This window comes from Stylophora pistillata, chromosome 9 (assembly GCF_964205215.1).
Source record: "Stylophora pistillata chromosome 9, jaStyPist1.2, whole genome shotgun sequence".
NCBI classification, from domain to species: Eukaryota; Metazoa; Cnidaria; class Anthozoa; order Scleractinia; family Pocilloporidae; genus Stylophora; species Stylophora pistillata.
Genome location: NC_142527.1, coordinates 23,861,231 through 23,887,054, shown reverse-complemented (window position 1 = coordinate 23,887,054; position 25,824 = coordinate 23,861,231). Strand labels below are relative to the sequence as shown.

Sequence of the window (25,824 nt, the reverse complement as noted above, 5' to 3'; positions counted from 1 at the left end):
TTGCTCGGTGGGACACTGGCTAGTCTACAGTTTTCTTTCCGTGCAACAGCAAACAAATGGAAGTGACTGTCGCGTTTTTGCCATTGCCTTTACCACATGCCTGGCTCTAGGAATAAATCCAACCCATGTGACATTTGACATTCAAGGAATACGTTCACATTTAGTTGCGTGTTTTAAGACAGAAAAAATGAGCATGTTTCCATGTTTTTGAGTCTTACCAATTCTGTTTAATTAAGGAGGAGTGAGATATTTTTCTTTGGCATAACAATAAAACTCTTAGTTTTTATAAGTTTCCCAAATTAATATTGTGTGGCTCCAGAAAATGTCCATACTCACCCTATGAAAGGTCAATGGAAATTCATAGGGGGAGGGTTTTACAAAATCCAAACTTTATAAGTCAAAGTATGAAACTTAATTGGGAATTTCAGGGAGGTAGAGAGGGTTCAAAATGGTAAAACCTTCCATGTTGGAGGTATGGATATTTTCTGTAACCACACATTTTGCTTCAGGACTAATGTATGTGAACATCGCATAATATATAGGAATTACTACTCAACAAGGGTTAAATGGGTCTCACCAGGTGAAAAGTTCAGGTCAACAATATTTGTTTATAAAATGAATATATGAAGTCCATATATTTTGAACTGCGGTATTAAATACGTATGATGCACGATCCTTCGCAGTAGATAGCGCTATTTAGGCAATAGCGAAAATCAGACCCGAAAAAAAAAAAAAATCAGGCCTCTACGGGATTCGAACCACTGACCTCTGCGATACTAGTGCAGCGCTCTACCAATTGAGCTAACAAGCCAACTGGGAGCAGGTCGTTAAGTATGTTAAGTATGTTAAGTATATGCACTTCATATATTCATTTTATCTGATTTATGATCACCGGTTTATTACGAATCAACTTAACGGCCTGCTCCCAGTTGGCTTGTTAGCTCAGTTGGTAGAACGCTGCTCTAGTATCGCAGAGGTTAGTGGTTGGAATCCCGTACAGGCCTGACTTTTTTCAGGTTTGATTTTCGCTATTGCCTAAATAGCGCTATCTACTGCGAAGGATCGTGCATCATACGTATTTAATACCACAGTTCAAAATATATGGACTTCATATATTCATTTTATATGATTTATCATCACGGGTAAATTACGAATCAACTTAAAGGCTTGCTCCCAGTTGGCTTGTTAGCTCAATTGGTAGAGCGCTGCACTAGTATCGCAGAGGTCAGTGGTTCGAATCCCGTATAGGCCTGATTTTTTTCAGGTCCGATTTTCGCTATTGCCTAAATAGCGCTATCTACTGCGAAGGATCGTGCATCATACGTATTTAATACCGCAGTTCAAAATATATGGACTTCATATATTCATTTTATCTGATTCATCATCACGGGTTTATTACGAATCAACTTAACGGCTTGCTCCCAGTTGGCTTGTTAGCTCAACTGGTAGAGCTCTCCACTAGTATCGTAGAGGTCAGTGGTTCGAATCCCGTACAGGCCTGATTTTTTTCAGGTCTGATTTTCGCTATTGCCTGAATAGCGCTATCTACTGGGAAGGATCGTGCATCATAAGTAATATTTGTTTATTTTGGTAATTTTTTCAAAATACTACATGTTCCAAACAAAGGTCTCTTCATTTCAGTCTAGCAGTTTTAGTTGAGCCATTGATGGGCTCCTGACTGCAAAGATTAGTTAAAAGTAAAAAGACAATACATAGTTACTGATTATTCCCTTTGTTAATACCAACTGTCTGTTTTATTGTGATGTGCATGTAACAATGAATTATCATGTTGCAGGGCTTGGAAAAACTTCAATACCCGCTTTCCCTGCAAACAAGCAGCTCTCAAATTTCAAAAACTTTATCATCATTTAATGAGCTATAAATACCCTTTTCTTGTTGAAGAATGATATGCTAAGTATAGAAAACAGGTGTTTCAAAGAGTTTGCGACTGAAATGTTTAATCAAAAGGAATTATTGGAGGGCATAAATTAACAAGGGCAGAACAAACCCTTACAATTTGGTCTATCATGGGGATCTTAGTATCTGGAGTTCCTCTGCGGTTGGACGAGAGAATTTCTGTAGGCAGTGTTCCTTCTAGAATGGTGTACATTCGCTTCAACAAACCAATAACTCTCTCCACATGGATTCTCACATTTGCAATGCCCCTTGTTCGCTCCACATCTACAGGATCTAACTGTAGTAACTTAGACTTAGTAAATGCTGGGATTACTAACTTGGCTTGTTTCAACCCAACGCTATCACAAATAGTAAATCCCCGATCAGCCATAACCATGTCACCAGGAAGTAGGTTTTCTAAAAACCCACAATTCTCAGTCAAGTACTTGTCAGAGGTGCGGCCACCCCAAGCCTCAGACACAAAACAGACAGTTCCTGGTGGAGTAATTCCAATAAGAATTTTCACTGTGTTATGGTGCTTATAATTAGAAAAAGTCTGTACCCTGGCAAGTAAGTTTGTTGGCCTATCAATAAACACCTCAAAGCAGTCAATTATTACTGTGACCTGCTTACCAAAGGCATACTGAAAGGACATAGGCATTGTCCCCCATAGTCTTTCCCTGTCTGGCCAAAAAACCAGGGGAGACAGTCGGGCATCCATCACCATCATCCACGATGAAAAGATCCTTGAAACTGTGGATATTGAAACCACAAACCGGTAAGCTAGGTCTTGAAAGGGAACGTTTAGCCGCAGCTTGATGAGCACCATGATAAATTCCTGAAATCTGTTCAGGGATTGTGTGCGGCGGGTAATGTACTTGGCAACAGGCTCAAACGCCACCATGAGTATTTCCCAAGAAGGCATTCCAGTGTAAAATCGAACTTTTTCAAGTTCTTCCGTATCAAAAAATTCTTTATGTGGTGCCTTGTACCCACTTTGCCTAGCATTCAGAAGGTAGTCAAATTTTTCGGTTTGTGTTTCGGCGTCCAGTTTTGTCACTGCTGATACGCAAGAAGCGGTGCTCGTTTCACTCTGTTCTTCTGTTTGTGTTTCGACATTTACTGTTATCGCAGTTTACACGAGGGAAGCAGTGTCTGTTACACTTTGTTCGCCACTCGCACAAGGCTCATCGAGCATCATTGCTTCGCTCTTTTCTCCGCTCTCTGAAGTTGACGTGCTTGGTGGAGCGGTATAGTCTATGTCAATTATACGCTCTTCGCTTCCATCGATACATTTTCTCTTCTTGGCTGCCTCTTGTTCTTGCCGCTCGATCGCACTCTTCCTTCGGGCCTTCGCTTGCTCACTCCTCTGAGCAGCGGCGTCCGCATCTCTTTTCTTGTACTCTTTCTTGGTTAAATGACGTGTTGGAATCCAATCTTCATTGAACCTGTCCCAGTTTGCTGCAGACCTGCCAGAAACGAAGTGACGACTACAAACACGCTCGTTCTGCAAAACATCCTTTGTTTTCAGGTCAGCACGACCCACCGCGGAAATCCAAAGATTTCTCCTCTCTCGGGTTAACTCTTCGAACTCTTCGCTTTGATTAGTGATAATAGCAGGTACAGAATAAAAACGAATGCTATCTTGACCACTTTTGCTTCCACAATTGCCAAAGATACAAAGAACCAGGACGCTTTCTCGCATTCACTCTCTCTCATGCTACTTTTTGTTTACACCTGAGGGACACAATCATGGCGGATAGCAACGGTTGTCAAGTTAGGGGTCACGTGGGTGAAAACCAAGAATTATAACGATAAAGATAGCTTTTAAGAACGAATGTTACCAACGGTCAAACATTTGGGGGCAACAGCCAAAAAATCGATTCGGCTCATACCCTCAAGTTGGGTAGGCCCTATAGTGAAACAAAGCACTGCATACTTCGTTTGGCGAAATATCGATTTATTTTCGAGAAAATCGATAACAACTGAATTTCGTCAAAATGCCGTTTTTGAAGCTCAAAAATTCAGACGAATCTTGGAGTGTTGCGCCACAAACTGACAACACTTAGAACGATAAAAAGTACCAAATCTTGAAAAACAACATCAGTACATATGTTGACAACAATTTGAGCAATTTTGGATTGTTTATTTACACAATCTAGTTAAATTTATCCGACCTTCGTCTTACAAGATTAAAAATAGGTCAGAAGAGACCCGTTATTTAATTATGGGGTAAATAAAATAATCGACTGAAAATCTGGCTTTTGGAAGGCGAAGTGTTTTTCTTTTCGATCTCCAAAAGATTTCTTGGGGAAATGATTATGTGCGATTTAATCAAATTTTAAAGTTGGATAAAATGAGCTGATTTGACGGTACCATCAGTTATTCGAAAATGTACACATTCACACGCAAACTCAATTGTTTTGCATTTTACATCCAGTCTATAGCTTATTTAACATAATATCATCTTGCTGTCAAATATATATCGCAAAAGAGGATTGCAGTCCTAAAATTGTTACATTGCTCCCTCAATAGGGGTATAACTTGGCAGGATAGTCAACACCTCCTGATAATGATTGTTTACAAAGCGTATCACGGGGTTTCTCTATTTCCATTTCGTTGAAATACTTCTGTTCTGTTCAGACTACTAAAATGTTTTGTTCCGTCTACTAAAATATTTTGTTCAGACTACTAAAATAACTTCAAGCGAAAAGCACATGTTTTTATATACCATAATAGTAACGCAACAAAAAATGTCCTCAGTAGGGCGATTCCATCATAAGTCCAGTCTCACTGGGGGGTGTGAGATCCTCCCACTACGGGTCCGGACCCAAACATCTTCACAACCGAACCGTGAACCAAATGTAAGCGGAATGTAACTAGTTCAGAAACATGTTTCACGTGTGCGGAATAACGCCAATTAATTCAAAATTAGGTCTACTGAAATAAAACGCAAAAATAAAACATTGGACTGAGAAGTACGTGGCTACAGGAACTAAGGTTGAGTGTTACATATACGAAACAGGAGAAAACAATTATCTAACTCCAATCATGATCCAATGTATCATAATTTAATGTTTCATGGTACTTGGATGGATGAAGCCTATTTTAGGACAAGAAAGAGCGAAAGATCTGCAAAGGGCATAGCCCATCATGTATCATTGCAGATGTGCAACAGAGATAAGTGTAGTGTTTGAGTATTTTTTTACTTAAAAGAAGTTTTATAATTGTCAAACCTGGAAAACCACGACTTTCACTGAAATGTTTGTACTAGCCAACGTTCAACAGCTTTACATCTGTACTGTTTCTTCCCCAGAGGCTACTGTGCCTTGTTAAGTTACTCGTGCCGGTAGTAAGACTACGACGCAGGTAGCACACGTTCACATTATTCCCACTCATCTTTTCCCGGCAGTGGTCCCAAAAAAAGCTCACGCCTGGAAATGAAACCATTTCTGCGTATCTCAGAACTCAAGAAACGCTTCGAGTAATCATTACACCAGCTAATACAGCAAGCTCGAGTGCGAGTCGGTATACCTACATCAGTCAAATACGGTACTTGCATTTACGAAACAGTGGCTTTGAAAAATTAACTCAACTAGTTAGTTATTTAGTATTCTTTCCCAAGAAGGTAGCCAAGTAAGCAGTGATCTATCCCCCTCAAGTATGGTCGTGTCCAAAGCCATCAATGCGTTATATGGCGAAATATCACAGAGCGTAGCTGATGCGTAATGACAAATTTAACATAAGCCTGTTGTCTGGTCAGACCAGAATGTTCACGCCCATTGGAAAAAGACTGACATCTAGATTTAACAAGAAAAAAATAAGTAAACAAACCCATGTTTTGCCTATCTCCTTAATATTTCTTTCCAAGATGATAAATTTAAGAAGTGAATGACTACTTCTTATAGGATAGGATAGGATAGGATAACTTTATTTATACACGGTTTTTCCAACAGTTGATTTAGTTATTCTATACTAGAAACCTATCTATCTAACTACAATAATAATTTGATAATAACAATTCAAATAAAAGAGATAAATAAATAAAAAATTCTGCTTTTCATGGAGGCTGTGTCTAAAATTTACTTAGAATTAAGAACTTACTTTAAACTGTGGCGACTTAATTTAGATTTGAAATCAGTCAGCGAAGACGCTTGTCTTAGGTCTACAGGTAAGTTGTTCCACAATTGAGCTCCGCTGTACAAAAAACTTCTCTTGAGATAGTCAGGTCGAGGTTCTGGAAGAACTAATTTGTTTTCGGTATTCCTTAAACGATAAGCACTTACACTGTCACGATATACAAATCTTAATCTCAGATAATCAGGTGTCATACCATGTAATGTTTTGTGGTTGAATAAGGCTATTATAAACTTTAATCAAAACATTAAATGGAGTGAGACACCGAATTCGTTTAATCGCACCAATGGCACAAGCTATCTTCTTAGAGATGTTTTCAATATGACACTCTCGATTTATATTTAGATCGACATAAACTCCAAGGGATTTAGCGGAGGTTACTTGTTCGATTGCGTTTTCGTTTATAATAAGAGAGGGACTTTCCGTAAACTGTGATAACTTCTGCCTTGATGCAATAAGCATGAACTCAGTTTTTTGCCATATTCAAGGTAAGTTTGTTAGCAGAGAGCCATTCGTACACATTGCTAAGGTCGTGATTAAGGCAATAATTTATATGCTCAATGTCAGTACTGGCAAGCGTCAGGCTGGTATCATCTGCATACAATCTAGGTTCCGAATATGTCAAACAATGTGGTAAGTCATTAATATATATCAAAAATAAAAGAGGTCCCAAACTTGTTCCCTGGGGAACACCACATCTCAGACATTTCGGAGTTGACTTACAAGAGTTTAAATGACAAATCTGTGTTCGGTTATCTAAATAAGAAGCAAACCATTGATGACTGGTCCAAAAAATTCCATAGTATTGCAGTTTTCGTAATAAAATATCGTGATCTACTGTATCAAATGCCTTTTTGAGGTCTAAGAAGACTACGGTATTAACAAGACCACGGTCTATATCCACTGCCCAGCTATCTGTAGCTTCGATAAGTGCTGCGAGCGTAGAATGCAAAGACCGAAAACAAGAAAGTTGTTTTGAGAAAGTTGTTTTTAGTTAAATAATGATAAAGCTGATCGTAGATTATCCGTTCAAAGACTTTGGCCACCACTGGAATTACTGATATTGGTCGATAATTCGTTGGATTCGAGCGCTTCCCGGAATTTTTGTACAATGGGGTGACTCTGGCAGATTTCCACTCATCGGGAAAGTTGCCAGTCAATAGGGATTGATTAAATATATGAGTAAGAGATTCTGCTAGTACATCAGGACATTCTCTTAGAACTTTCGCAGGAACATCATCCAGTCAATCCAGTCGCCTTTGACTTGCAGAGCCTTGATAGTAATGCAACAACATGTGTTGGTGTTGTTTTTTCAAAAACAAAATTTTTATCAGTTTCAGTAAGAAATTCTTCGAAGGATTTATCAACTTCTGTCACGTCTCTACTAAGGTTTGGTCCAATTTCCGTGAAAAATGAGTTTAGCATTTCTGCTACATCTGCTTGGTTTCCACAATTTACTCCATTATGTTCCCTCTCATTAATAACAGTTTTATTAGAATTTCGCGAGGTCAGTTCATTGATTGTTTTCCATGTTTTTCTTTGATCCCCACAACAGTTCTTAAAGGCATTTTCATAATAGGCTTTTTGCGCGCTACTGATTAACTTCCCAGTTCACTTGATTTTTAACCATTCGAAATTGGTTCCAAATAAGTGATCCAAATAAGTGGTCCAAATAAGAAGTCCAAAGCCAATCAATGCTTTATATACTTGATCAGCAGGGATTTGCTAAAGCAAAGGCATAGAAAAAACCAGGAAAGATTTATTACTCGACGTTTCGGGGTCATCGTGACTCCATTATCAAGAGACTAGTTTAAAAACATGCAAATAAGGAAAGGTACAAGAATAGCATAAATTAGACTGAACGGCTTAAACAAACACCTTGGCGCGGATGGAATCCGTTTGCACGTTCAGTGTTGGCTTACGCATGCGAATATACAACATTTCATTAACAAGGCAATCAAATTTGCCGTTACATTTCGTGATGACGTTGAATTGCTCGATCAAGCGTTCAGGCATTTCACTATTGTGCTGGAGGTGGTAGTGTTTGTAGATAGAAGATGATTTCCTTGTGTGCCCTTCTACGCGCTCGTGTAAGTGACCACGAGTATAGCCCACATACCCTGCATCACACAGGTTACATTTAAATTCATAAACGACACATTGTTGGTTAACAATAGGGCCCCTATTAGGAAATCATCTTCTATCTACAAACACTACCACCTCCAGCACAATAGTGAAATGCCTGAACGCTTGATCGAGCAATTCAACGTCATCACGAAATGTAACGGCAAATTTGATTGCCTTGTTAATGAAATGTTGTATATTCGCATGCGTAAGCCAACACTGAACGTGCAAACGGATTCCATCCGCGCCAAGGTGTTTGTTTAAGCCGTTCAGTCTAATTTATGCTATTCTTGTACCTTTCCTTATTTGCATGTTTTTAAACTAGTCTCTTGATAATGGAGTCACGATGACCCCGAAACGTCGAGTAATAAATCTTTCCTGGTTTTTTCAATGCTTTATATGGCGATATATTATTGAGCATTGTTTGATATATCAAAAGGAACTCGGCGCCTCGAACTTAGAGCCTCTCTTCTACCCCAAACCAAGCTTTGCACTAGGCGAGGGACAAATTGTCATGGTATGTATGTTAACAGGAGGAGAGAATATGGTTGCTTAGCTAAGAATTAGATCAACTTCGTCTTTTGGCCCGGAAAATCGAGACAAGTGGAATGGCTCTCAATCCACCTTAAACAAGCAAGAAGAGGTTAAATTACTGTTTCCCGTTTTCTGGATCGTTTGTCGAAGTCACAGTGCACTCTTACTGTAATTTTGAACGAGCATCAGATATCCTTATAGGAAGAACGACACAAAATCTTGTTGCAGAGTTCAAATCTTTTCTCTGCAATTTATTTTATTAGTAAACGAAAATGCCAGTTTCAAGGTAACTTCTGTAATTAATCAAACAATCTATAACGATTAAAATAGTAAGGAAGAGAAAAAAAATACGATTCAATCTTTCAGCGTCTTAAAAAATACTTATGAGTCATTTAAAATCCCGATCTCCATTCAAGGCAATTGTCATCTCGACCGGTTCCTTCTCACACATAGCCCCAAGTGTTTATAGATACTCAGTGTGGTATCAGCGATTAACGATGAAAACACCCCTCTGAATTTCATGAAATAGGTTTGACTATAACTCATTTTGAAAACAACATACCGTCAACCGAAGAAAATTAAGTAAGAGTGCAGGGAAGTTTAAATCTTATCAACAGTAAAATAGAGTTTTATTGTAGCAGGCAGTGGTTTTAATCACCGAGCTAGGTTTGCCTTTCGTTCTTTTTGTCCTAAAATGAGCTCTATCAAACGAAACAATAATTCACTAAATAAAAATTTATATTAACTCAATAAGGAACGGAGTTAAATAATTGTTTGCTCCTGTTTCCTATATGTAACACTCGACCATAGTTTCTGTAGCCACGTGCTTCACAATCCAATGTTGTATTTTTGCGGAGTTGCCGACAGGGGACCTCATTTTGAATTAATTAGCGTTATTCCGTACACGAGTAACATGTTTCTGAACAAGCAACATTAATTTCGCGAACGTTTGGTTCGCGGTTTGGTTGAATACTATATTTAAACAAAGATCTCTTACGTGAAGTAATTACAGCCTCCTTTTCAACGAAATGGAAATGGAGAAACCCCGTGATACGCTTTGTAAACACTCATTATCAAGAGGTGTTGACTATCTTGTCAAGTTATATCGCTATTATGGGAGCGATGCAACAATTTCAGGACTGCAATAGCCTTTTGTGATTCAGCAATATGAACGGTAAGATTATATTATGATAAATTAGCTGTAGACTGGATGTAAAATGCAAAACAATTGAGTTTGCGTGTGAATGTGTACATTTTGGAATAACTGACGGTACCGTCAAATCAGCTCATTTTATCCAACTTTAACGTTGATTAAATCGCACAGGATCATTACCCCAAAATATCCTTTGGAGATCGAAAAGAACCACACTTCGCCTTCCAAAAGCCAGATTTTCAGTCGATTATTTTATTTACCACATAGTTAAATAACGGGTTACTTTTGACCTATTTTTAACCTTGTTGGAGGAGGGTCGGATAAATTTAATTAGATTGTGTAAATAAATGATCAAGAATTGCTCAAATTGCCGTCAACACATGTATTGATGTTGTTTTTTTAAGATTTGGTACTTTTTATCGGTCCAAGTGTTTTTAATTCGTGGCGCGACGCTCCGAGATTCGTCTGAAATTTTGAGCTTCAAAAGCGGCATTTTGGCGAAATTCAGTTGTTATCGATTTTCTCCAAAATAAATCGATATTCAGCCAAACAAAGTATATTGTGCTTTGTTTCACCATAAGGCCTACCTAACTTGAGAATATGAGCCGAATCGATTTTTCGGCTGTTGCCACAATATTTTGAAAATGTTAGATTTTTGGCCACATTTGCTCTCAAGCTTCGAAAGGCCCCTCCGGGGAGAGTTTAATAAATTATTGTATTGTATACTCCTAATTCCAAAATGGCGGCGGCCGATGAGAGTCTGGATCGAATAGCATGAAAACGAGGCATCGAGGGCCAAGTCTCGTGTTTACGTATGTAAATTAATGGCAAAGAAAAAGAGCATCATGCCGCAAAATTGCTGTGTCCCTGGCTGCACTAAGAAAGTTTACGAAGAAGATGGTATTAAGATCTCTTACCACAAGTTTCCTGAAAATAGAGAAGTGGATCGTTGCCATTCGAAGAGATGAGGGTAAAGATTTCAAGGTGACAGAACACACGAGAGTTTGCTCGCGACATTTCAAATCGTCAGATTATCTACCGTCACTCAAAGGCCGTAAAAAGAGTTTGAAATCCATGGCAGTCACATCTTTGTTTCCTTGGAAGCAGGGTTCGCCGATCAAGCGAAAATCACCGAGGAAAAGAACTCTGATTTTGAAAAAAACCGCGACAAAATCACAGGAGACGACAATTGCGCCAGTACGAGTCGACAACTGTTCCACGTGCGATCTAGTGACATTTCAAGAATCTCGCGCTTCCTTCCCGTCAACACTAGCAGATTCGGCAAGCACCACAGTAGAAGAACCAGCTGAGGATCTGGAAGCTCTTATTTGCGAACTTAAACTTGAAAATGAACGGCTTGTCGGGGAAATCCGTAAAATCACTATTTCAAATAACAATTTCCAGTCGGAAGTAGAGGAACTTAAACGCCGGAACGATTCCTTGCAGTCAAGGGTGTTCTGCATTGAGAAATTTTTGCCCTCGGAGAAGGATATCGCTTTTTATACGGGGTTCCCAAACAAAAATGTCTTAGAAAGTGTTTTCGCGTTTTTAGATCCTGGTAAGAAAGGGGAAAATATAAATTACTGGCACTCGGATTCACCATGTGATGTCCCCTCCCCACCCTGTCAGAGGGATGAGGAAGATATTCCCAAGCAGGGTAGGCCACGCCAATTGAGCCCAAAGGAAGAATTCTTTTTGACCCTTTGCAGACTAAGGCAGGGGTTCAAGGAGGAGCATTTAAGCCACTTGTATGGAGTCTCACAGACAACAGTAAGCAGAATAATAATTTCATGGATAAATTTTATGTTCTTAAAATTCAGTGTAATTCCAGTGTGGCCATCAAGAGCAAAAGTGGATTTGTGCATGCCTGCTGACTTTAAAGACAAATACCCCTCAACTAGGGTCGTTATTGACTGTACTGAGGTACGATGCCAGATGCCCAAGAGTCTACGCCTTAACAGTGAACTTTTTAGTTCTTACAAAAACCACACAACTCTTAAAGGTTTGATTGGCATCTCACCAGGAGGTGCTATTACCTTCATCAGCCAGCTATACACTGGTCATATTTCTGACAGGGAAATTGTTACAAGATCAGGATTTCTGAATCTGCCTTTTAATAGGGGAGATTCTGTCATGGCCGATAAAGGCTTTACTATTCAGGACCTTCTACCCCTTGGAGTGTCCCTAAATATTCCACCTTTTTGGGAAGCAAGGGTCAAATGAGCGCAGCAGAAGTTGTTGAGACACAGTCGATCGCTTCTGTTCGGATTCATGTTGAAAGGGCAATAAATAAAATTAAAAATTGTCATATATGGGATAGTGTAGTACCGTTCACCCTGTTTGGGGTTGTAAACCAAATGTGGGCGGTATGTGCCATGCTATGCAATTTTCAGAACAGCATCATAAGTGCATAACTTGTTTTGATAGCAAAATATTTATGTTTGAGGGAAAACTGAAAAAGGCCCTGGTGTTGAAATCTCTTGGCAAATGATTTTTTTAATTCAATTCTTATCCTTTTAGTTTTTATTTTGTATGTAAAATTTTCAAGAAGTAAGTTGTAAAATTACTTTTTGGGCTAATTAACAGCACGATGTTTGTTGAAATTGTGCATTGCCACGTGATGTAGACACCGTAGAGACTTGCGCTATGATTACAAAATTGCAATCCAATATATAGTAATTTTGCAAATATTTTTCTATTCAATAGTCTCAACTGACACTGAAATATTTGCCAGTATTTTTTATTATTACAATAAATTATGATAAAAGGCCAGTTGTCTTTGTCAGGGTATTTGGTTTCTATAAAAAAAAAAAAAAAAAAAAAAAACTGCAGTTGGCTCCCGATTACTTGAACCCTCTGGGAAATAGCAATGATTTGAGTTATCGAGGGTAAAAATCATATAGAAAATGACCTGAAGGAAAATGTAAATTACTTCGAGTTAGCGGTAAGTTAGAGAGGGTTCGTCAATTATCTGAGTCAAATGTAGTCTTGATTTCTTTACACATTTATGATCACGACTAACTTCATATGAATAGATCATGAGTATTCATCAGACAATAAAATTTGTAACATACTGCTTTGTATTTTTTGGCTATGTTTTACAGAGCAGCAACTGGAAGAAAGTGCTTGAAATAATAGTCACATAGTTTTCCACATAAGTTGTTCCAGTGGTCCTGATCAAACTTGATCCTCTCCACACTTAGTCCTTTACTAGTGTAAACAATAAAGTCACACCACGGTACCCCTGATAGGCCCATATGTCCTTGCACCTGATCGTAGTAAACATGGCTTCTTTTTAAAGATGGCTTCCCATTTTTGTTTTCCATAAAGAAGCCAGGGTCATCACAAGCCTTGAGGGGAGTCACATGGAATTTCGACGATGGGCATTTTACCTCACCAAGCCCAAACCTGTCTTTGCAGCTCAAGTCAATGATTTTGGCATCTGGGGAACATACTAAAATTGGAACCTTCGGAGAAACAAACAGTCCACTCTTTAACACTTTTACAGGTTTTCCCATTTTCCTCATATGTTTCTCATATTCCTTCAGTGCCACCGGCTCATACTTTTTGCCATGTTCTACAGCAGCTGAAGAAAATGTCTTCTGTGCTAAAAGATCTTCCACAAATTTGGTGTGGTTCCTCTGTCTTCGAGAAATTTTTCCAAAATTAGAGGCAGTGAATCTCAATTTTCTTTCTCGCATCCATTCCTCACAACTTGCTTGCTCTCTGGTTTTCTCTTCCATTTTGTTTGCCTCTATAACACCAACAGTCAAGCTCTTCAGCAGTTCCATTTCTTTAACAGTGAGGTTGTCAGGGGTCTGAAATGATCCGCAGAAATCATCCAATGGGAACGAAGGGTAGGCCGGGAATTCATTTGCTGTGCAGTGTTCTGTACAGTCAAATCCATCAAACAAGGTTACAAATGTGAAGTTCGATTCAGTAAAGGAAAGCTGATACGATCCAAATGACCCAACTGGGCATTGCCCAAAACGAGTGTCAACAACAGGTGATGTATCAATACTCGAGGGATCAACCACTTGAGTTATGCCAAGCGTTGAGCTATGCTGCTCAAGAGAATGTAGTAATTGTTCAAGCTTCCTCTTCTGATCACTTTCTCCCTTTCTTGCTTCTGTCAGAAAACTCCTGTTTTTTTGACACGTTCAGCATTATTTGCAGGATTTGAAACAACCACATCCATGACAGGCTGGGAGCGGATACCTTCTAGTCTTGATTTGTGCCAATTTTGCAAAGCTGATGTGCATGCACTGGTTGGATTTTCATCCTCCTCATCCTTCAAATCTCGCACATCTTTGCAATTATAAATAGTGTATTTGCAAACTTTTATCATTAAAGCCAGAATGTGATTGCAAAAACCAGATTTACCTGCAGCACAACTTGGCCCACAGTAGGCATACTCCACATTTCCTGTCACCATACAGAGTGCTAGTTTTGAGTTGTGCGGTGCTTCATTGACCTTGAAACTATGAAAACACTTAGCACGGAAGTAAAAATACCTCTGATCAGAGTGCGTTTGTATTTCATGCAAATACTCATCAGCCAGAAACTGCTTGGATTTTTGTAATCCTCTGGGCAGCGAATGATGCTCACCATGTCGATTCTTTTTTCCAGAATCACTTATATGTTTCTCTAATTCTGCACGAGTAAACATCGGGCCTTTGGCAAGGGATGTACCCCATCCGTTCGCAGGAAAAGCGATGTTCTTTGTGTTGTCCGGGTCCAGCGGAGTCGACAAGTCGGAATCGGCGGATTCGGCTCTTTGGTCCTCAGTACAGACTCTGTTACGATTCTGTTTACGCCTTGTGTAGATAAAGTTTTCATCCGGATCCACAAGGAGATGAGCAACATTTGCTTGGAGGTAGTCGTTGACTCTGTAAAGGAATGAATCCAGTAAGATTCAAGGCCATAGCAACCACAGCAATGATTTGAAGTCAACATAAACACATATCTTACCGCTTGCAAAGTTGCGCTTTGGTCGATAATCCTTTACAGCTATCCCCGCGACATTTCAACCAAAACTTCAGCTCAGAATTTTTTAAACGATTCGGATCTCTTCCGTTTAATGAACTTCCCGGAATATCGTCTTCAGTTAAAAACGGAGGACCGTACACAAGAGTGTTTGCAAGAGACGCCATCTTCTGTTGTCTTTGGCGTTGGCCCTCGATGCCTCGCTTTCGTGTCAACTCGGCCCAGACCATCCGCGGTGGCCGCCATTTTGGAATTAAGCGTATAGTCCTTTACGTTCAATCTTGGCTTGTTATCAGGTTATCTATCCAGCCCAGCAAACAGAGCTCAGGCAAAACAGTTATATCGCCTTTAAACCTTCCAAGGAAGTTATAGGCAGAGTATAAATGAAATATTTGCCAGCAAATAGGATTTTTATGCTCCCTATAACTTCCTTCTTATTATTGTTGTATCATTATTGCGAAAAGGCAGAACTATTTTCCTTGTTATGTAATAGTAGCATTCACGTGCCAAGTGGCCAGCGGTATCCCATATTCACCACACGTACGCGCGATTCTGATTGGATCAGGCACATTTGCCTCAAACTCGTGGACAAGCCAGCTGAAGCTTTTCCCCTCCCAACCCTGCCCAGTTGCCATGTTGCCTGCGTTTGTGGTTGCCCTCACCTTTACTGGGCCAAAGTTTCAACAAATTTGTAACATTCTTAACAATTTTATGTTTTGGAAAATTGTCATTTTGATTGAACTTATTTCTTTAATAAACTGGCTTTGGGTTTCACCTATAGTCCTTTACGTTCAATCTTGGCTTGTTATCTGGCTATCTATCCAGCCCAGCAAACAGAGCTCAGGCAAAGCAGTTATATCGGCCTTTAATCCTTCTCAGGAAGTTATAGGGAGAGCATAAATTTTTTTGTTTTATTAACTGCGGTAGTTAACAAGAATATCCAGCCCTAAGAACAGCTGTAATAGCACATGTCTAAAATTACAGCGGTACGATACTTTTTTACGTTCGTTTGATATCGCCGGGTAATTGGTCTAGTCGTATTTCATTCAAAAAAAAAAAAAACCAAATGTCTTTTCCGACTTCCGAAAGTGCTTGTCATTAAATCTTCCGGAGACTAAGAGCTGAGTTTGTTATGACCCAGAAGGATAATTACTTTTGAAAACAAATAATGACAGATTAAAATCACGCTTCATTTTGGCAGTCATCCATTATTCTAGACACAAATACGTTTTCTGTTGTTAGATGATCAGACTACAACATTTAGCATCAAATTCGCCCGCTAACTCGGTGTGAATCAATGCTGTCACTTTTGTGATTAGAACGAAACTCCATTTAACTGTTTACCAGGAGTTGTTAGTGTTATGAGGATTCCAATTGAGAGTTTCCTAACAGACATCCTGTTTCTAGTTAAAAAACACCTGCATGTCAAGGGAAACTTTTCTGTTAATTTTGGTTCTAAATTTTCCACAAAATCACTTGAATTGTAGCGATGACTCTTTTATCGATAATGAGAGACAGAGAAGGATTAAGAATTGGTAAGGATTGGAAACATTTCCTAGAAATAGTTGTTTTCGTCGTCTTTTTTTGTCTCTGTCACCGTTTCGGAAAATTTTAAAGATCAATGGGACGCGCTTGTAAATAAGAAAGGATATTGGATGACAGGGATATGATAATTCATCCAACTGACACTTAAGTTTCAGAAAGATCTGTTTGGTTTGCAGAGAGGAAAGGAAAATTTCAAGCATTTCTGAAGCTTAATTTCTCTCTTCTGCTGTCGCTTTCCACCATCTAACCATGAATGATAGCGACCCAAACGTTCAGCTTAGCAGTGCAGCGTCCATCGTTCTATCACTGTGGCTCTCCTTGTCTGGTATTGCAGCCGTAGCTGGAAATGTAGTTGCGTTGTGGCTATTCTACAAAAATGAGTCTCTACGAACAATTTCCAACCGTTTCTTGGCCTCTTTATCCGTTGCTGACCTTTTCGTTGGGTTGGTGATAGTGCCTGCTTGGGTCATTTTCACATGGTGGTTAACATTTCACAGCGTTTTTAACTTCTTTTTAGAATTTTTGTGGATTCACACAACTGTCACCACTACTTTCAACATATGCTGTGTTTCAATCGACCGATTTATCGCCATTCGGTTTCCTTTTCATTATCAAGACATTGTAACCAAGAAAAGATGCTACACGGTGATAATTTTGGTGTGGTTATTTTCACTGGGTCTTCCTTTCTCGATGTTGTCAGTACATGGCGAGCAAAGCATTAATGTCTCAGTGCTGTGGATTTCTGTGGCATCTATAACATTTGCTGTTCCAATACTTGTAGTCTCGTGTTCCTATATTTTTATTTTCAAATCGGCAAAAAAACAATTTCAAAGAATATCAGCAGGAGAAAATTCCACAATATCCAACGGCAATTCCAGAGTTTCTACAACTCAAAATTTTAAAGCTATAAAAACAGTCGGTTTTGTTTTAGGTGCTTGTATTATCGCATGGATGCCCAGTTTTGTTGTTCTGTTTGTTGATTGTTATTATACCGTGATAAATGACTGGGATAAAGTTAATAGATTATATTATATTGTGTGGCCTTGGGTTGAGGCAATCGCTTTTACCTCATCAGCAATAAATCCATTCATTTATTACTTTCGAAATAAATAGTTCCGCCAAGCCTTTCGCCGTACCTTTCGCTGGTTACCCAGTGAACACAGGAAGGAAAGCACAAAAACAACCGGGCTGAATTCAACTCGAAGCTCAATGGTACGAAATGGTGTGAGTTCTGGAGATGTAGGGAATAAAAACCTGAGCTCCGAGGACATCTTGGAGGAAAAATGACTCTGCCATTGATTGATGAAATGGACTGCAACTTTGGTTTGTGCTTTAATAACAAATTTTATAATAATAGTGTGTTATATCTAATAAAAAAATCGTCTTTGCAACAATCCTTAGTTCGAAAGTCTCTCGATATGTACTACACCCTCCACACATTGCCTAAATTCTATGATTTGCTTTTGGAATTACTCAGTTGCCTTATATGGAGATGTTAATAAAATGATGTAGAGCAGGTTGTACTCTTCTCTATAAATGGCATCAGTTGATGTGGTGATGTCAGGTTATTTGGCGTCAACTTAGTGATCCCGGCTGGGATGATCAGGTCAAATCTATTATTGCAGCTTGCTGATAGAAGCTGCTTCAGCCGGAAGAAGGCCTAAGCAGTTTTGCATTTATCTCTAAATCATTGTAGATTTCCTAAAAATACTTATTACACAATATTCGTATTTTTGACGATATTGAGTGCCTTAACAGAGTACAAAAATATCTTCCCCTTTTTCCTGAATGGTTCTCAGCAGATACTTTTATTTATGCTAATGTATATCACACATTCACAGCAAAATGACAATTAATCATTATTCTGTGCTCAGGGAGCATTTTGTGCTTATGAAAGTTCTGCTCCATTCAGTTTTAGCAGGTGACAAACTTCAGATCAATTTGTTGCAAAGTTGTTTGATAAGTATTGAGGTAACAAACTTTGGATCATGATCCTCTCTTTTTTTTCCTCAACCCATTTCGAATTTGACTCAACAGTGGACCTGGTGTCGCTGCTTATTTTGGAGCCAAATTAAATTGTCAAAAGTTTTCTAAGAAGCTCAATCAACGTTCCATGGTGATTAGAATTGTCTGGCTAAATTGAAGAGTTTCTCGAAAGTCCAGGTAACTTAACGGGCCCGTAAAGCTGTTCTGTTTTCTTTCCAGATGGGGATTTTAAAACTTTTGAAAATGATACAATAAAACTATACAATAAAACTATCAATAAAACTAACTTATTGACAGAATATTCGCGGTGGCTGCCCCACGGTTGTGGAATGCTCTGCCCATTCATTTGAGACAGCCTGGTTTTTCTTTGGCTGTTTTTTTTTTGGCTGTTTGTAAGGTAAGTCTGAAGACTTACCTTTTTTAAAAAAGCTCTCTTTTCAAATATTTTGTGATTTTAGGTGATTGTTTGTCTTAATTATTTTGTCTTTAATCAATTGTAGTCATTATCTTTTTAACTCAGTATTGCAAAGCGCCATAGTGCAGTCGGATATACCGCTATATAAGTCCATTATTTATTTATTTATTTATTTAGCTAAAGAAACAGAAGGACTGGTTTGGGAGCTAGAACCTGCTTTCCTATCCTTTAAATTTTTATTTTTAAACATGGCTTCGGGCCCGTTAAGTCACCAAGACTTTCGAGAAACGGGCGCCTGGAACGAGAATTCCACTGAACTTCACCCTAACATTAAGCCATTATTGGCCAAGATTGACCATGATATCATCAAATCATCAAATTCGTCAATTGTCGGAGGGAATCGTACCTATGCCTCCTGAGCCATGAAAATTTTTCACTTTAATGATTAGTGTTTGTTAGATGTAAAATCTCTAACACTCGTTTGTTCGGTTGATCCAACTTTAATCTCTTTTTTCTTCAAGTTGTCACAACGGGGACTGGCTTCTACCTATCTAATGAGGAGAGCGAATGTCACCTTTTATAAAGGTGACACTTCAGGTGGCACTATTAAGCTGTCAATCTTTTTGTATCGTCATCGTTCCATAACAGCCAGCGAATCATGTTTGATTACGTATAACAGTTCCTGTTTACTAGGTATGCGCCTTCGAGTTTTTTGCGCAGTTAGAAAATCATTTTCTAGCTTAAATTTCTTATTCTTACAGTTGAGATCGGCCAGAACAGAAACGAGATTGGTAATATAAAAATCATAACTAACCTATTGACAGAATATTTCTCACACCTGAAAGGGTATCATAAGAGAAAGTTACCTTTGAACACTGTTACATAACAACATAATGATCACAAGAATTGGAGAAGAAGGAACGTTCACAAGTACCGCCCCAAGTCGCTACGTGCCAGCCATAATAACAATCTAGTTGCGAAACATGAAGGTTATCACATGTTTACACCTTGAGTCACCTCTAAGAACGAGAGGTGTCGAACGTGACCTTTTACCAGGGCGATTTTCCGTAACTGAACTAACAAACTAACTTAATTAATAACATAGCTTTCCCAAGACACTATCACGAGTTCCAATTACCGTAGGAACTGAACAAATGTTTCCATGTCAATTTCACGATCACCACGAAGAAAACGTGACCAAACTCTACCTTTAAGATGAGACTTCCAAAAGGAATAAGAAGTAATCAACCTGTCTTTTATATTTTTTTTATATCAAATGGTTTGAAGTAATATAATGTTTCTATTCCTTTTCCCGACACCAATACAAGGAAACCCTTACGATATTTCAGATTAAATATAGTTGTATTTTTATCGTTTAACATGTTATACTCCATTTAACTGATAACCCGGGAGTCGCTAACAATTTGACTATGCAAATTCAAGCCAGTTCTCCAATGTAAATATCCTTTCACTTAAGCAGCTGCAAGTCTAGGGAAACTTTTCAGTCCTTTAATTTTCTTCTAAATCTATCGTATCGGTGAGCATTTTTATCGATAATTAGGGCAAGGAAGGATTAAGACTGATTCTTTTTATCTCTTTCACCGTTCTAGGAATTTTAAAAGTTCAGATTTGAGATCATTTAGTCGTCTTTGTTACTGAAAAAAATTTCTGTGTTTTTTTTATTATGATCCCTGCAAAAATGTTTCCCTTTCAGAAAAATCTGGTTGGTTTGAAGAAAGGATAAGAAATTTTCAAGCGTTCCACAACTTACCTTCCTTTGCGTGTTGCTGCTGCACACCATCTTGACAAGAATGATAGCCACACGGAAGAACATCTCAGCAGTGCAGCATCCATCGTTATATCACTGTCGCTCTCTTTGTGCAGTTTTGCAGCTCTAACTGGAAATGTGGTTATCTCGTGATTGTTCTACAAACACGAGTCTCTACGATCAATTTCCAACCGCTGTTTAGCCTCGTTGTCCGTAGCAAACTTTTTAGTTGGGCTTGTGATAGACCCTGTGTGGATCGTTGTCATATCAGTGTTGGATTCAGCCACCAGTTCCTAATGCTTTGTAAGATTTTACATTAATGTTGTGGGTTCACACAGCCGGCGCCACTACTTTCAACATTTGCTGTGTTTCTGTCCACCGATTTATTGCTATTCGGTTTCCTTTCCGTTATCAGGACATTGTGGCCCAGAAACGATGTAACAGTCATTATTTTGGTGTGGCTATTGTCATTGGTCCTTCTTTTCTCGACGTTTGTTGTAGACCACGAGGAAAATATTGATTTTGCAGTGCTGTTCATCTCTTCGGCATTTATAATATTTATTATTCATGTGTTAGTGGTCTCATGTTCCTACATTTGTATTTTCATATCGGCAAAAAGAATTTTATAAAATATTAGCAAGGGGGAATCCTACATCTTACAACGACAGTTGTAGAGTTCATACGATTCAAAATTTCAAGGCTATCAAAACAATCGGTTTTGTTTTAAGTGCTTGCATGATAACATGGATGCCCAGTTCAGTTTTGCTGTTTATTGATTTTTATCACGTCTGGGAAAGTAATTGGGCTAGAACTCATAAATCGTTCTTTGTTGTATGGCCTTGGGTTGACACAATCGCTTTTACTTCATCAGCAATTGATCCTTTTATATATTACTTCCGAAATCAAGAGTTTCGCCTAGTTTTTCTCCGTATTTTTCGCTGGTTGCCTTGTAGACTCGCGGAGAAAAGCCCACAACAAAACTGACCTAAACCAGGTGGACACCTGGCGCTAAGAAAAGGTGTGAGATCTGGAGATACAGCGATCAAAGAGACCGCGCTCTGAGGACAACTCAATCACAAAGCTTTTCCCTCCCATTGACGGGCGACGTTGAAACGGACCGAACTTTCAATTGTCCATTTTTCTGTGATAACAGTTGGTTAGTATCCAAATAAAAGTACAGGCCGAACTTCGCCTTCACTTAATGGTGTGTATTATGTTTTTAGACTCTGAAATTAAGAGTACCTTTTATGGTTACACGAGAATGTGATGTATCATCTACGTATCAATGCTGCTAAGAGACCCGCAGACTCGTGCCAATTGTTTCAATCTACCAGTATTCGTGCTCAATTCCCTCAATTTCATTGTTTTTCTTGATTTTATTTCATGATGTCTCAGGCATAACTCTTATTACTTTTGCCATTGTGCAGAATGCGAAGACGTACCCTCACTGTTTTATAATATTGTATCCGTCAGGGATCATACAAAATGGTTTGAAATAAATTTTGCCAGCCGGAGCTTTTCACGGGAGAGAACTTTGGTGTAGGTGTAGAAGTATTAGAAAGGGAAAACTTTCTTTAGTGTAGGGTGATTTGGGGTTATTAGCTCTGTCTATCAAAATTTAACTTGAGGGTTCATTTAGGGGTTTATTTAAGGGTGTTGGGTATGCACTTTGTATCTTATTCATCTCATTTTACAGATGGCCTCGTACTGAAGTGAGAGATACATGTAATCATAATCATGATAAAATAAGACGTTCACTGTATCTTTCTTTCATAAGCCTAAAACTTATTCCCCTAACAGATCGAAAATTAGGGAATTAGACTGTTCAAGTACTGTTAAAACAATAGTCTCTATGAACCGGCCCGCAAAGTCTCCATTTTAGCCTCCGATATGCGCAACGATGCCAAAGTGATAATATACCTAGTTTTTTTGTCGCCTACTAGTTGAAGAAAAATTGAACTGTGAAAAGGATAGACATTGCCATGCATTAGTTTAGTTGGTGCCATAAGGTGTTTCACATAGACACCCTGTCGCTGAAACAGCTGCACGTCAAAGAAGCCTTTTTCTTTGAATTTATTTTTATATTTCCCACAAAGTCAATCGTTGCGGTGGTTTTCTTTATCGATAATGAGAGATCGGGGAGAGTTAAGACATTCATGGAGATTACGTAACATTTTCATAGAGATAATCTTTCACTATTTTCGGGATTATTACATGGCATGCTTGTCAACAAAAGGAACATCTAAGTAAATTAAGATGATGATTCCTGCAAAAACATTTCTGCGTCAGCAACATCTGTTTGGATTGTGGGGAGGACGAAAATATTGCAAGCATTTCCCAAATTTACTTTCTTTTCTCTCCTGTGGAGCTTAAAACGATCCCATCATGAATGAAAGCCACCCGAAGGTTCATCTCAGCAGTGCAACATCCATTGTTCTGTCAGTGTGGCTCTCCTTTTGTAGTTTTATAGCTGCAAGTGGAAACACGGTTATGTTGTGGTTATTCGGCAAAAATGAGTCTTTCCGAACAGTTTTCAATCGATATTTAGCATCGTTATCCATGGCGGACTTTTTTGTTGGCCTTGTCATGGATCCCGTTTGGATTGCTATCAGATTTTGGATTCAGCCACTTCTTTATAGCACTTTGTTTCACTTTGGTTTTGTGGATTCACATAACCGCCGCCACCACTTTCAACATTTCTTGCGTTTCTATTGACCGGTTTATTGCGATTCGGTTTCCATTCCGCTATCAGGAAATTGTAACCAAGAAAAAGTGTCACACAGTGTCACACAGTGACACTTTTTCTAATTTGATAACCACTTGTCTAATTTGATAACCACTCTGACAGTGGTTATTGGGTGTTCCTTTCTCGACTTTGTTTATACCCACCGAGCTTTTGTCAAAAGAGAAAATTTTAATTTGTTGCTGTGTTGTGTACTTCGATGGGATTTGTAGCATTTGTTATTCCGTTACCAATAGTTTCATTTTCTTATCTTTTTATTTTTGAAATCGGCAAAAAGACAATTTCTTTAAATATAAGCTGGAGAAAATCCTTCGATGTACAACGACAGTTTTACAGTTCGTTCTCTGCAAAGCTTGAAAGCTATGAAAACAATCGGTTTTGTTTTGGGGGCTTATATAATAACATGGATGCCCAGTTTAATTCTGCCATTTCTTGAACTTTATTATGCTCTGGTAAACAAGGGGAATAAATTCAATGCATTGATGTTTGCTGTGTGGCCTTGGGTTGAAATAATCGCTTTTACTTCATCAGCAATCAATCCATTCGTATATTACTTTCGAAATAAAGAGTTCCGCCAGGCCTTCTGCCTTACCTTTCAGCTGGAAACCTGATGGTACGAAAGATTAAAGATCAAGAGATGTGGCGGTTAAAGAGACAGAGCTCTGAGGACACCTCAGTAGAGGAAAAAGGACTCTATCGTTGATAGATAATGTTGAGAAAATTCTCCAACTTTAATTTTTACATTATTAAAGGAAGATTTGAAATATCAATAAGAATAAACAGCTGAAAGATTATTTTTGAGCTAATCTCAAAGGTGTCACACTCATAGACTAGCTCAGGGGGCAACTGAATAAAAAAAATACAAAAGTCAACAGCCGAAAGATTTCTTTTTTAACACTGATCTCAAACGTGTCACACTCTCAGACCAGCTCAGAGGGCACAATTGTCTAATTTGAAGCTGAATATTAATGTAAAGAGTCTCATTCAACAATGAAGGGGAGAAATGTGTTACGCTTCGAATTAAAAAATTAATCTTAAAATAGTCGGTATTTTCATCGAGTTCTGCATAATTTACAATTTAAACAAATTCAAACTGAAGGCCCATGACATGCTAAAAAACTAATTTGGATTCAGAGAAATAAGTTCAAACAAGGCTAGCGGTATTGACAAATTAAGCGCGAGGATGCTTAAATTTGCCCCGTCCATTGCTAAGTTAATCAACTATTCCTTCAGCGAATCGGTTTTTCCTCAACGCTGGAAGACTGCGAAAGTCTTTCCATTATTTAAAGGTGGAGATTCGGAAAACGTGAAAAACTATCGTCCGATATCTGTGTTACCAGTACTTTCAAAAGTCATTGAGAACCATGTACACGTCACGCTTTACAGCTATCTGTGCGATAATAACTTGATTTATCCTAAACAGTCCGGTTTCCTGAAGCGTCATAGCACAGAAACTGCTTTAATTGGAATTATTGATGAGTTGTTGTTTAATCTTGATAAAGATCGTGTGAGTGGCATGATTTGAATTGATTACTGTAAGGCGTTCGATATGGTTGACCATTCCATTCTACAACAAAAGCTTCAAGTATATGGGCTCGACAGCAAATCTTTAGCTTGGTTTGGATCATATCTCGACGGAAGGCGACAGCTGGTATCCATGGATAACAAAGAATCTCCTACTGCTTGGGTCCGTCATGGAGTACCCCAAGGCTCAATTCTAGGCCCCTTGCTTATTATTGCCTACATCAAAGACCTTCCACTACATGTGAGTTCTGCTGAAGTTGATCTCTATGCTGACGACACCGGCAGAATTGAACATGATCTTGAGGTTCTTATTAATGGAAAGCAACTTGAAAATGTGCAATTTGCAAAACTTTTGGGACTGGAGATAGATCAAGAATAAACAATTATTCCTTATATTGATAAATTATGCAAGAAATATCGCAGAGAATACGCATTTTGAATAAGATCAAATACTGCTTACCACAAAAACATCGCCTTCTATTTTATAATGCTATGATAAGACCAGTAATGGATTATGTAAATGTTGTTTGGTCCAGCTGTGACAAACATTGCCTCAACCATGTCTTAAAGCTGCAGAAAAGGGCTGCTAGGATTATTTTAGATGCTGATTCTCGAGCCTCCTCTGGAAAATTATTTAACAAACTTAAATGTTTACCTTTTTATGAACAGGCCAAGATAGCAAAATGCTCCATTGTATATAAACAGTTACAAGGAAATGTACCTGCTTACTTAAAAACTTTTCTGAAACTTTCTAGTGCAACTCACTCACGAGAAACCAGATATGCAAATTTTAATTTACCTTGTCTGATCGTCAAACGTCAAAAGGAAGGAGGAAGAACTTTACAGCGACAGCATCTAAAACGTGGAACACCCTGCCACTATCAACTCGAAAACTGGCCACCTTAAGTAGTTTTAAAACTTCACCCTGGAAGAGCATTTTCAGTGACCAGCAGGTTTTAAATCATTTTACTCTGTAATTTTCATAGCTCATTTTTATGTAGTTAAGCCATAGT

At 38.6% G+C, this 25,824-nt stretch overlaps 4 protein-coding genes and 2 pseudogenes across 4 annotated transcripts; 3 read left to right on the top strand and 3 right to left on the bottom strand.

Moving 5' to 3' along the window:
* Positions 1-1,957: 1,957 nt before the first annotated feature.
* Positions 1,958-2,821, bottom strand: LOC148723920 (uncharacterized). The gene has a single exon (XM_088734508.1). The coding sequence runs from the start codon at positions 2,819-2,821 to the stop codon at positions 1,958-1,960; it is 864 nt and encodes a 287-aa protein (XP_088590634.1).
* Positions 2,822-10,741: 7,920 nt separating this feature from the next.
* On the top strand, positions 10,742-12,067 carry LOC148723919 (uncharacterized). Its single transcript, XM_088734507.1, has one exon. It carries the CDS (start codon positions 10,742-10,744, stop codon positions 12,065-12,067), a length of 1,326 nt encoding a protein of 441 aa, XP_088590633.1.
* A 501-nt stretch (positions 12,068-12,568) lies between these two features.
* Positions 12,569-13,976, bottom strand: LOC148723918 (uncharacterized). Its single transcript, XM_088733784.1, has one exon. It carries the CDS (start codon positions 13,633-13,635, stop codon positions 12,943-12,945), a length of 693 nt encoding a protein of 230 aa, XP_088589910.1. The 5' UTR covers positions 13,636-13,976; the 3' UTR covers positions 12,569-12,942.
* LOC148723917 (uncharacterized) lies at positions 13,977-15,094 on the bottom strand. The gene is made up of 2 exons (XM_088734506.1): positions 14,816-15,094; positions 13,977-14,733 (listed from the first exon to the last, which is right to left on the bottom strand). The coding sequence occupies exons 1-2, from the start codon at positions 15,058-15,060 to the stop codon at positions 13,977-13,979; spliced, it is 1,002 nt and encodes a 333-aa protein (XP_088590632.1). The 5' UTR covers positions 15,061-15,094.
* Positions 15,095-16,152: 1,058 nt separating this feature from the next.
* LOC148723916 (histamine H2 receptor-like) lies at positions 16,153-17,770 on the top strand (annotated as a pseudogene).
* Positions 17,771-20,520: 2,750 nt separating this feature from the next.
* LOC148723915 (beta-2 adrenergic receptor-like) lies at positions 20,521-21,741 on the top strand (annotated as a pseudogene).
* The last annotated feature ends 4,083 nt before the right edge of the window (positions 21,742-25,824 follow it).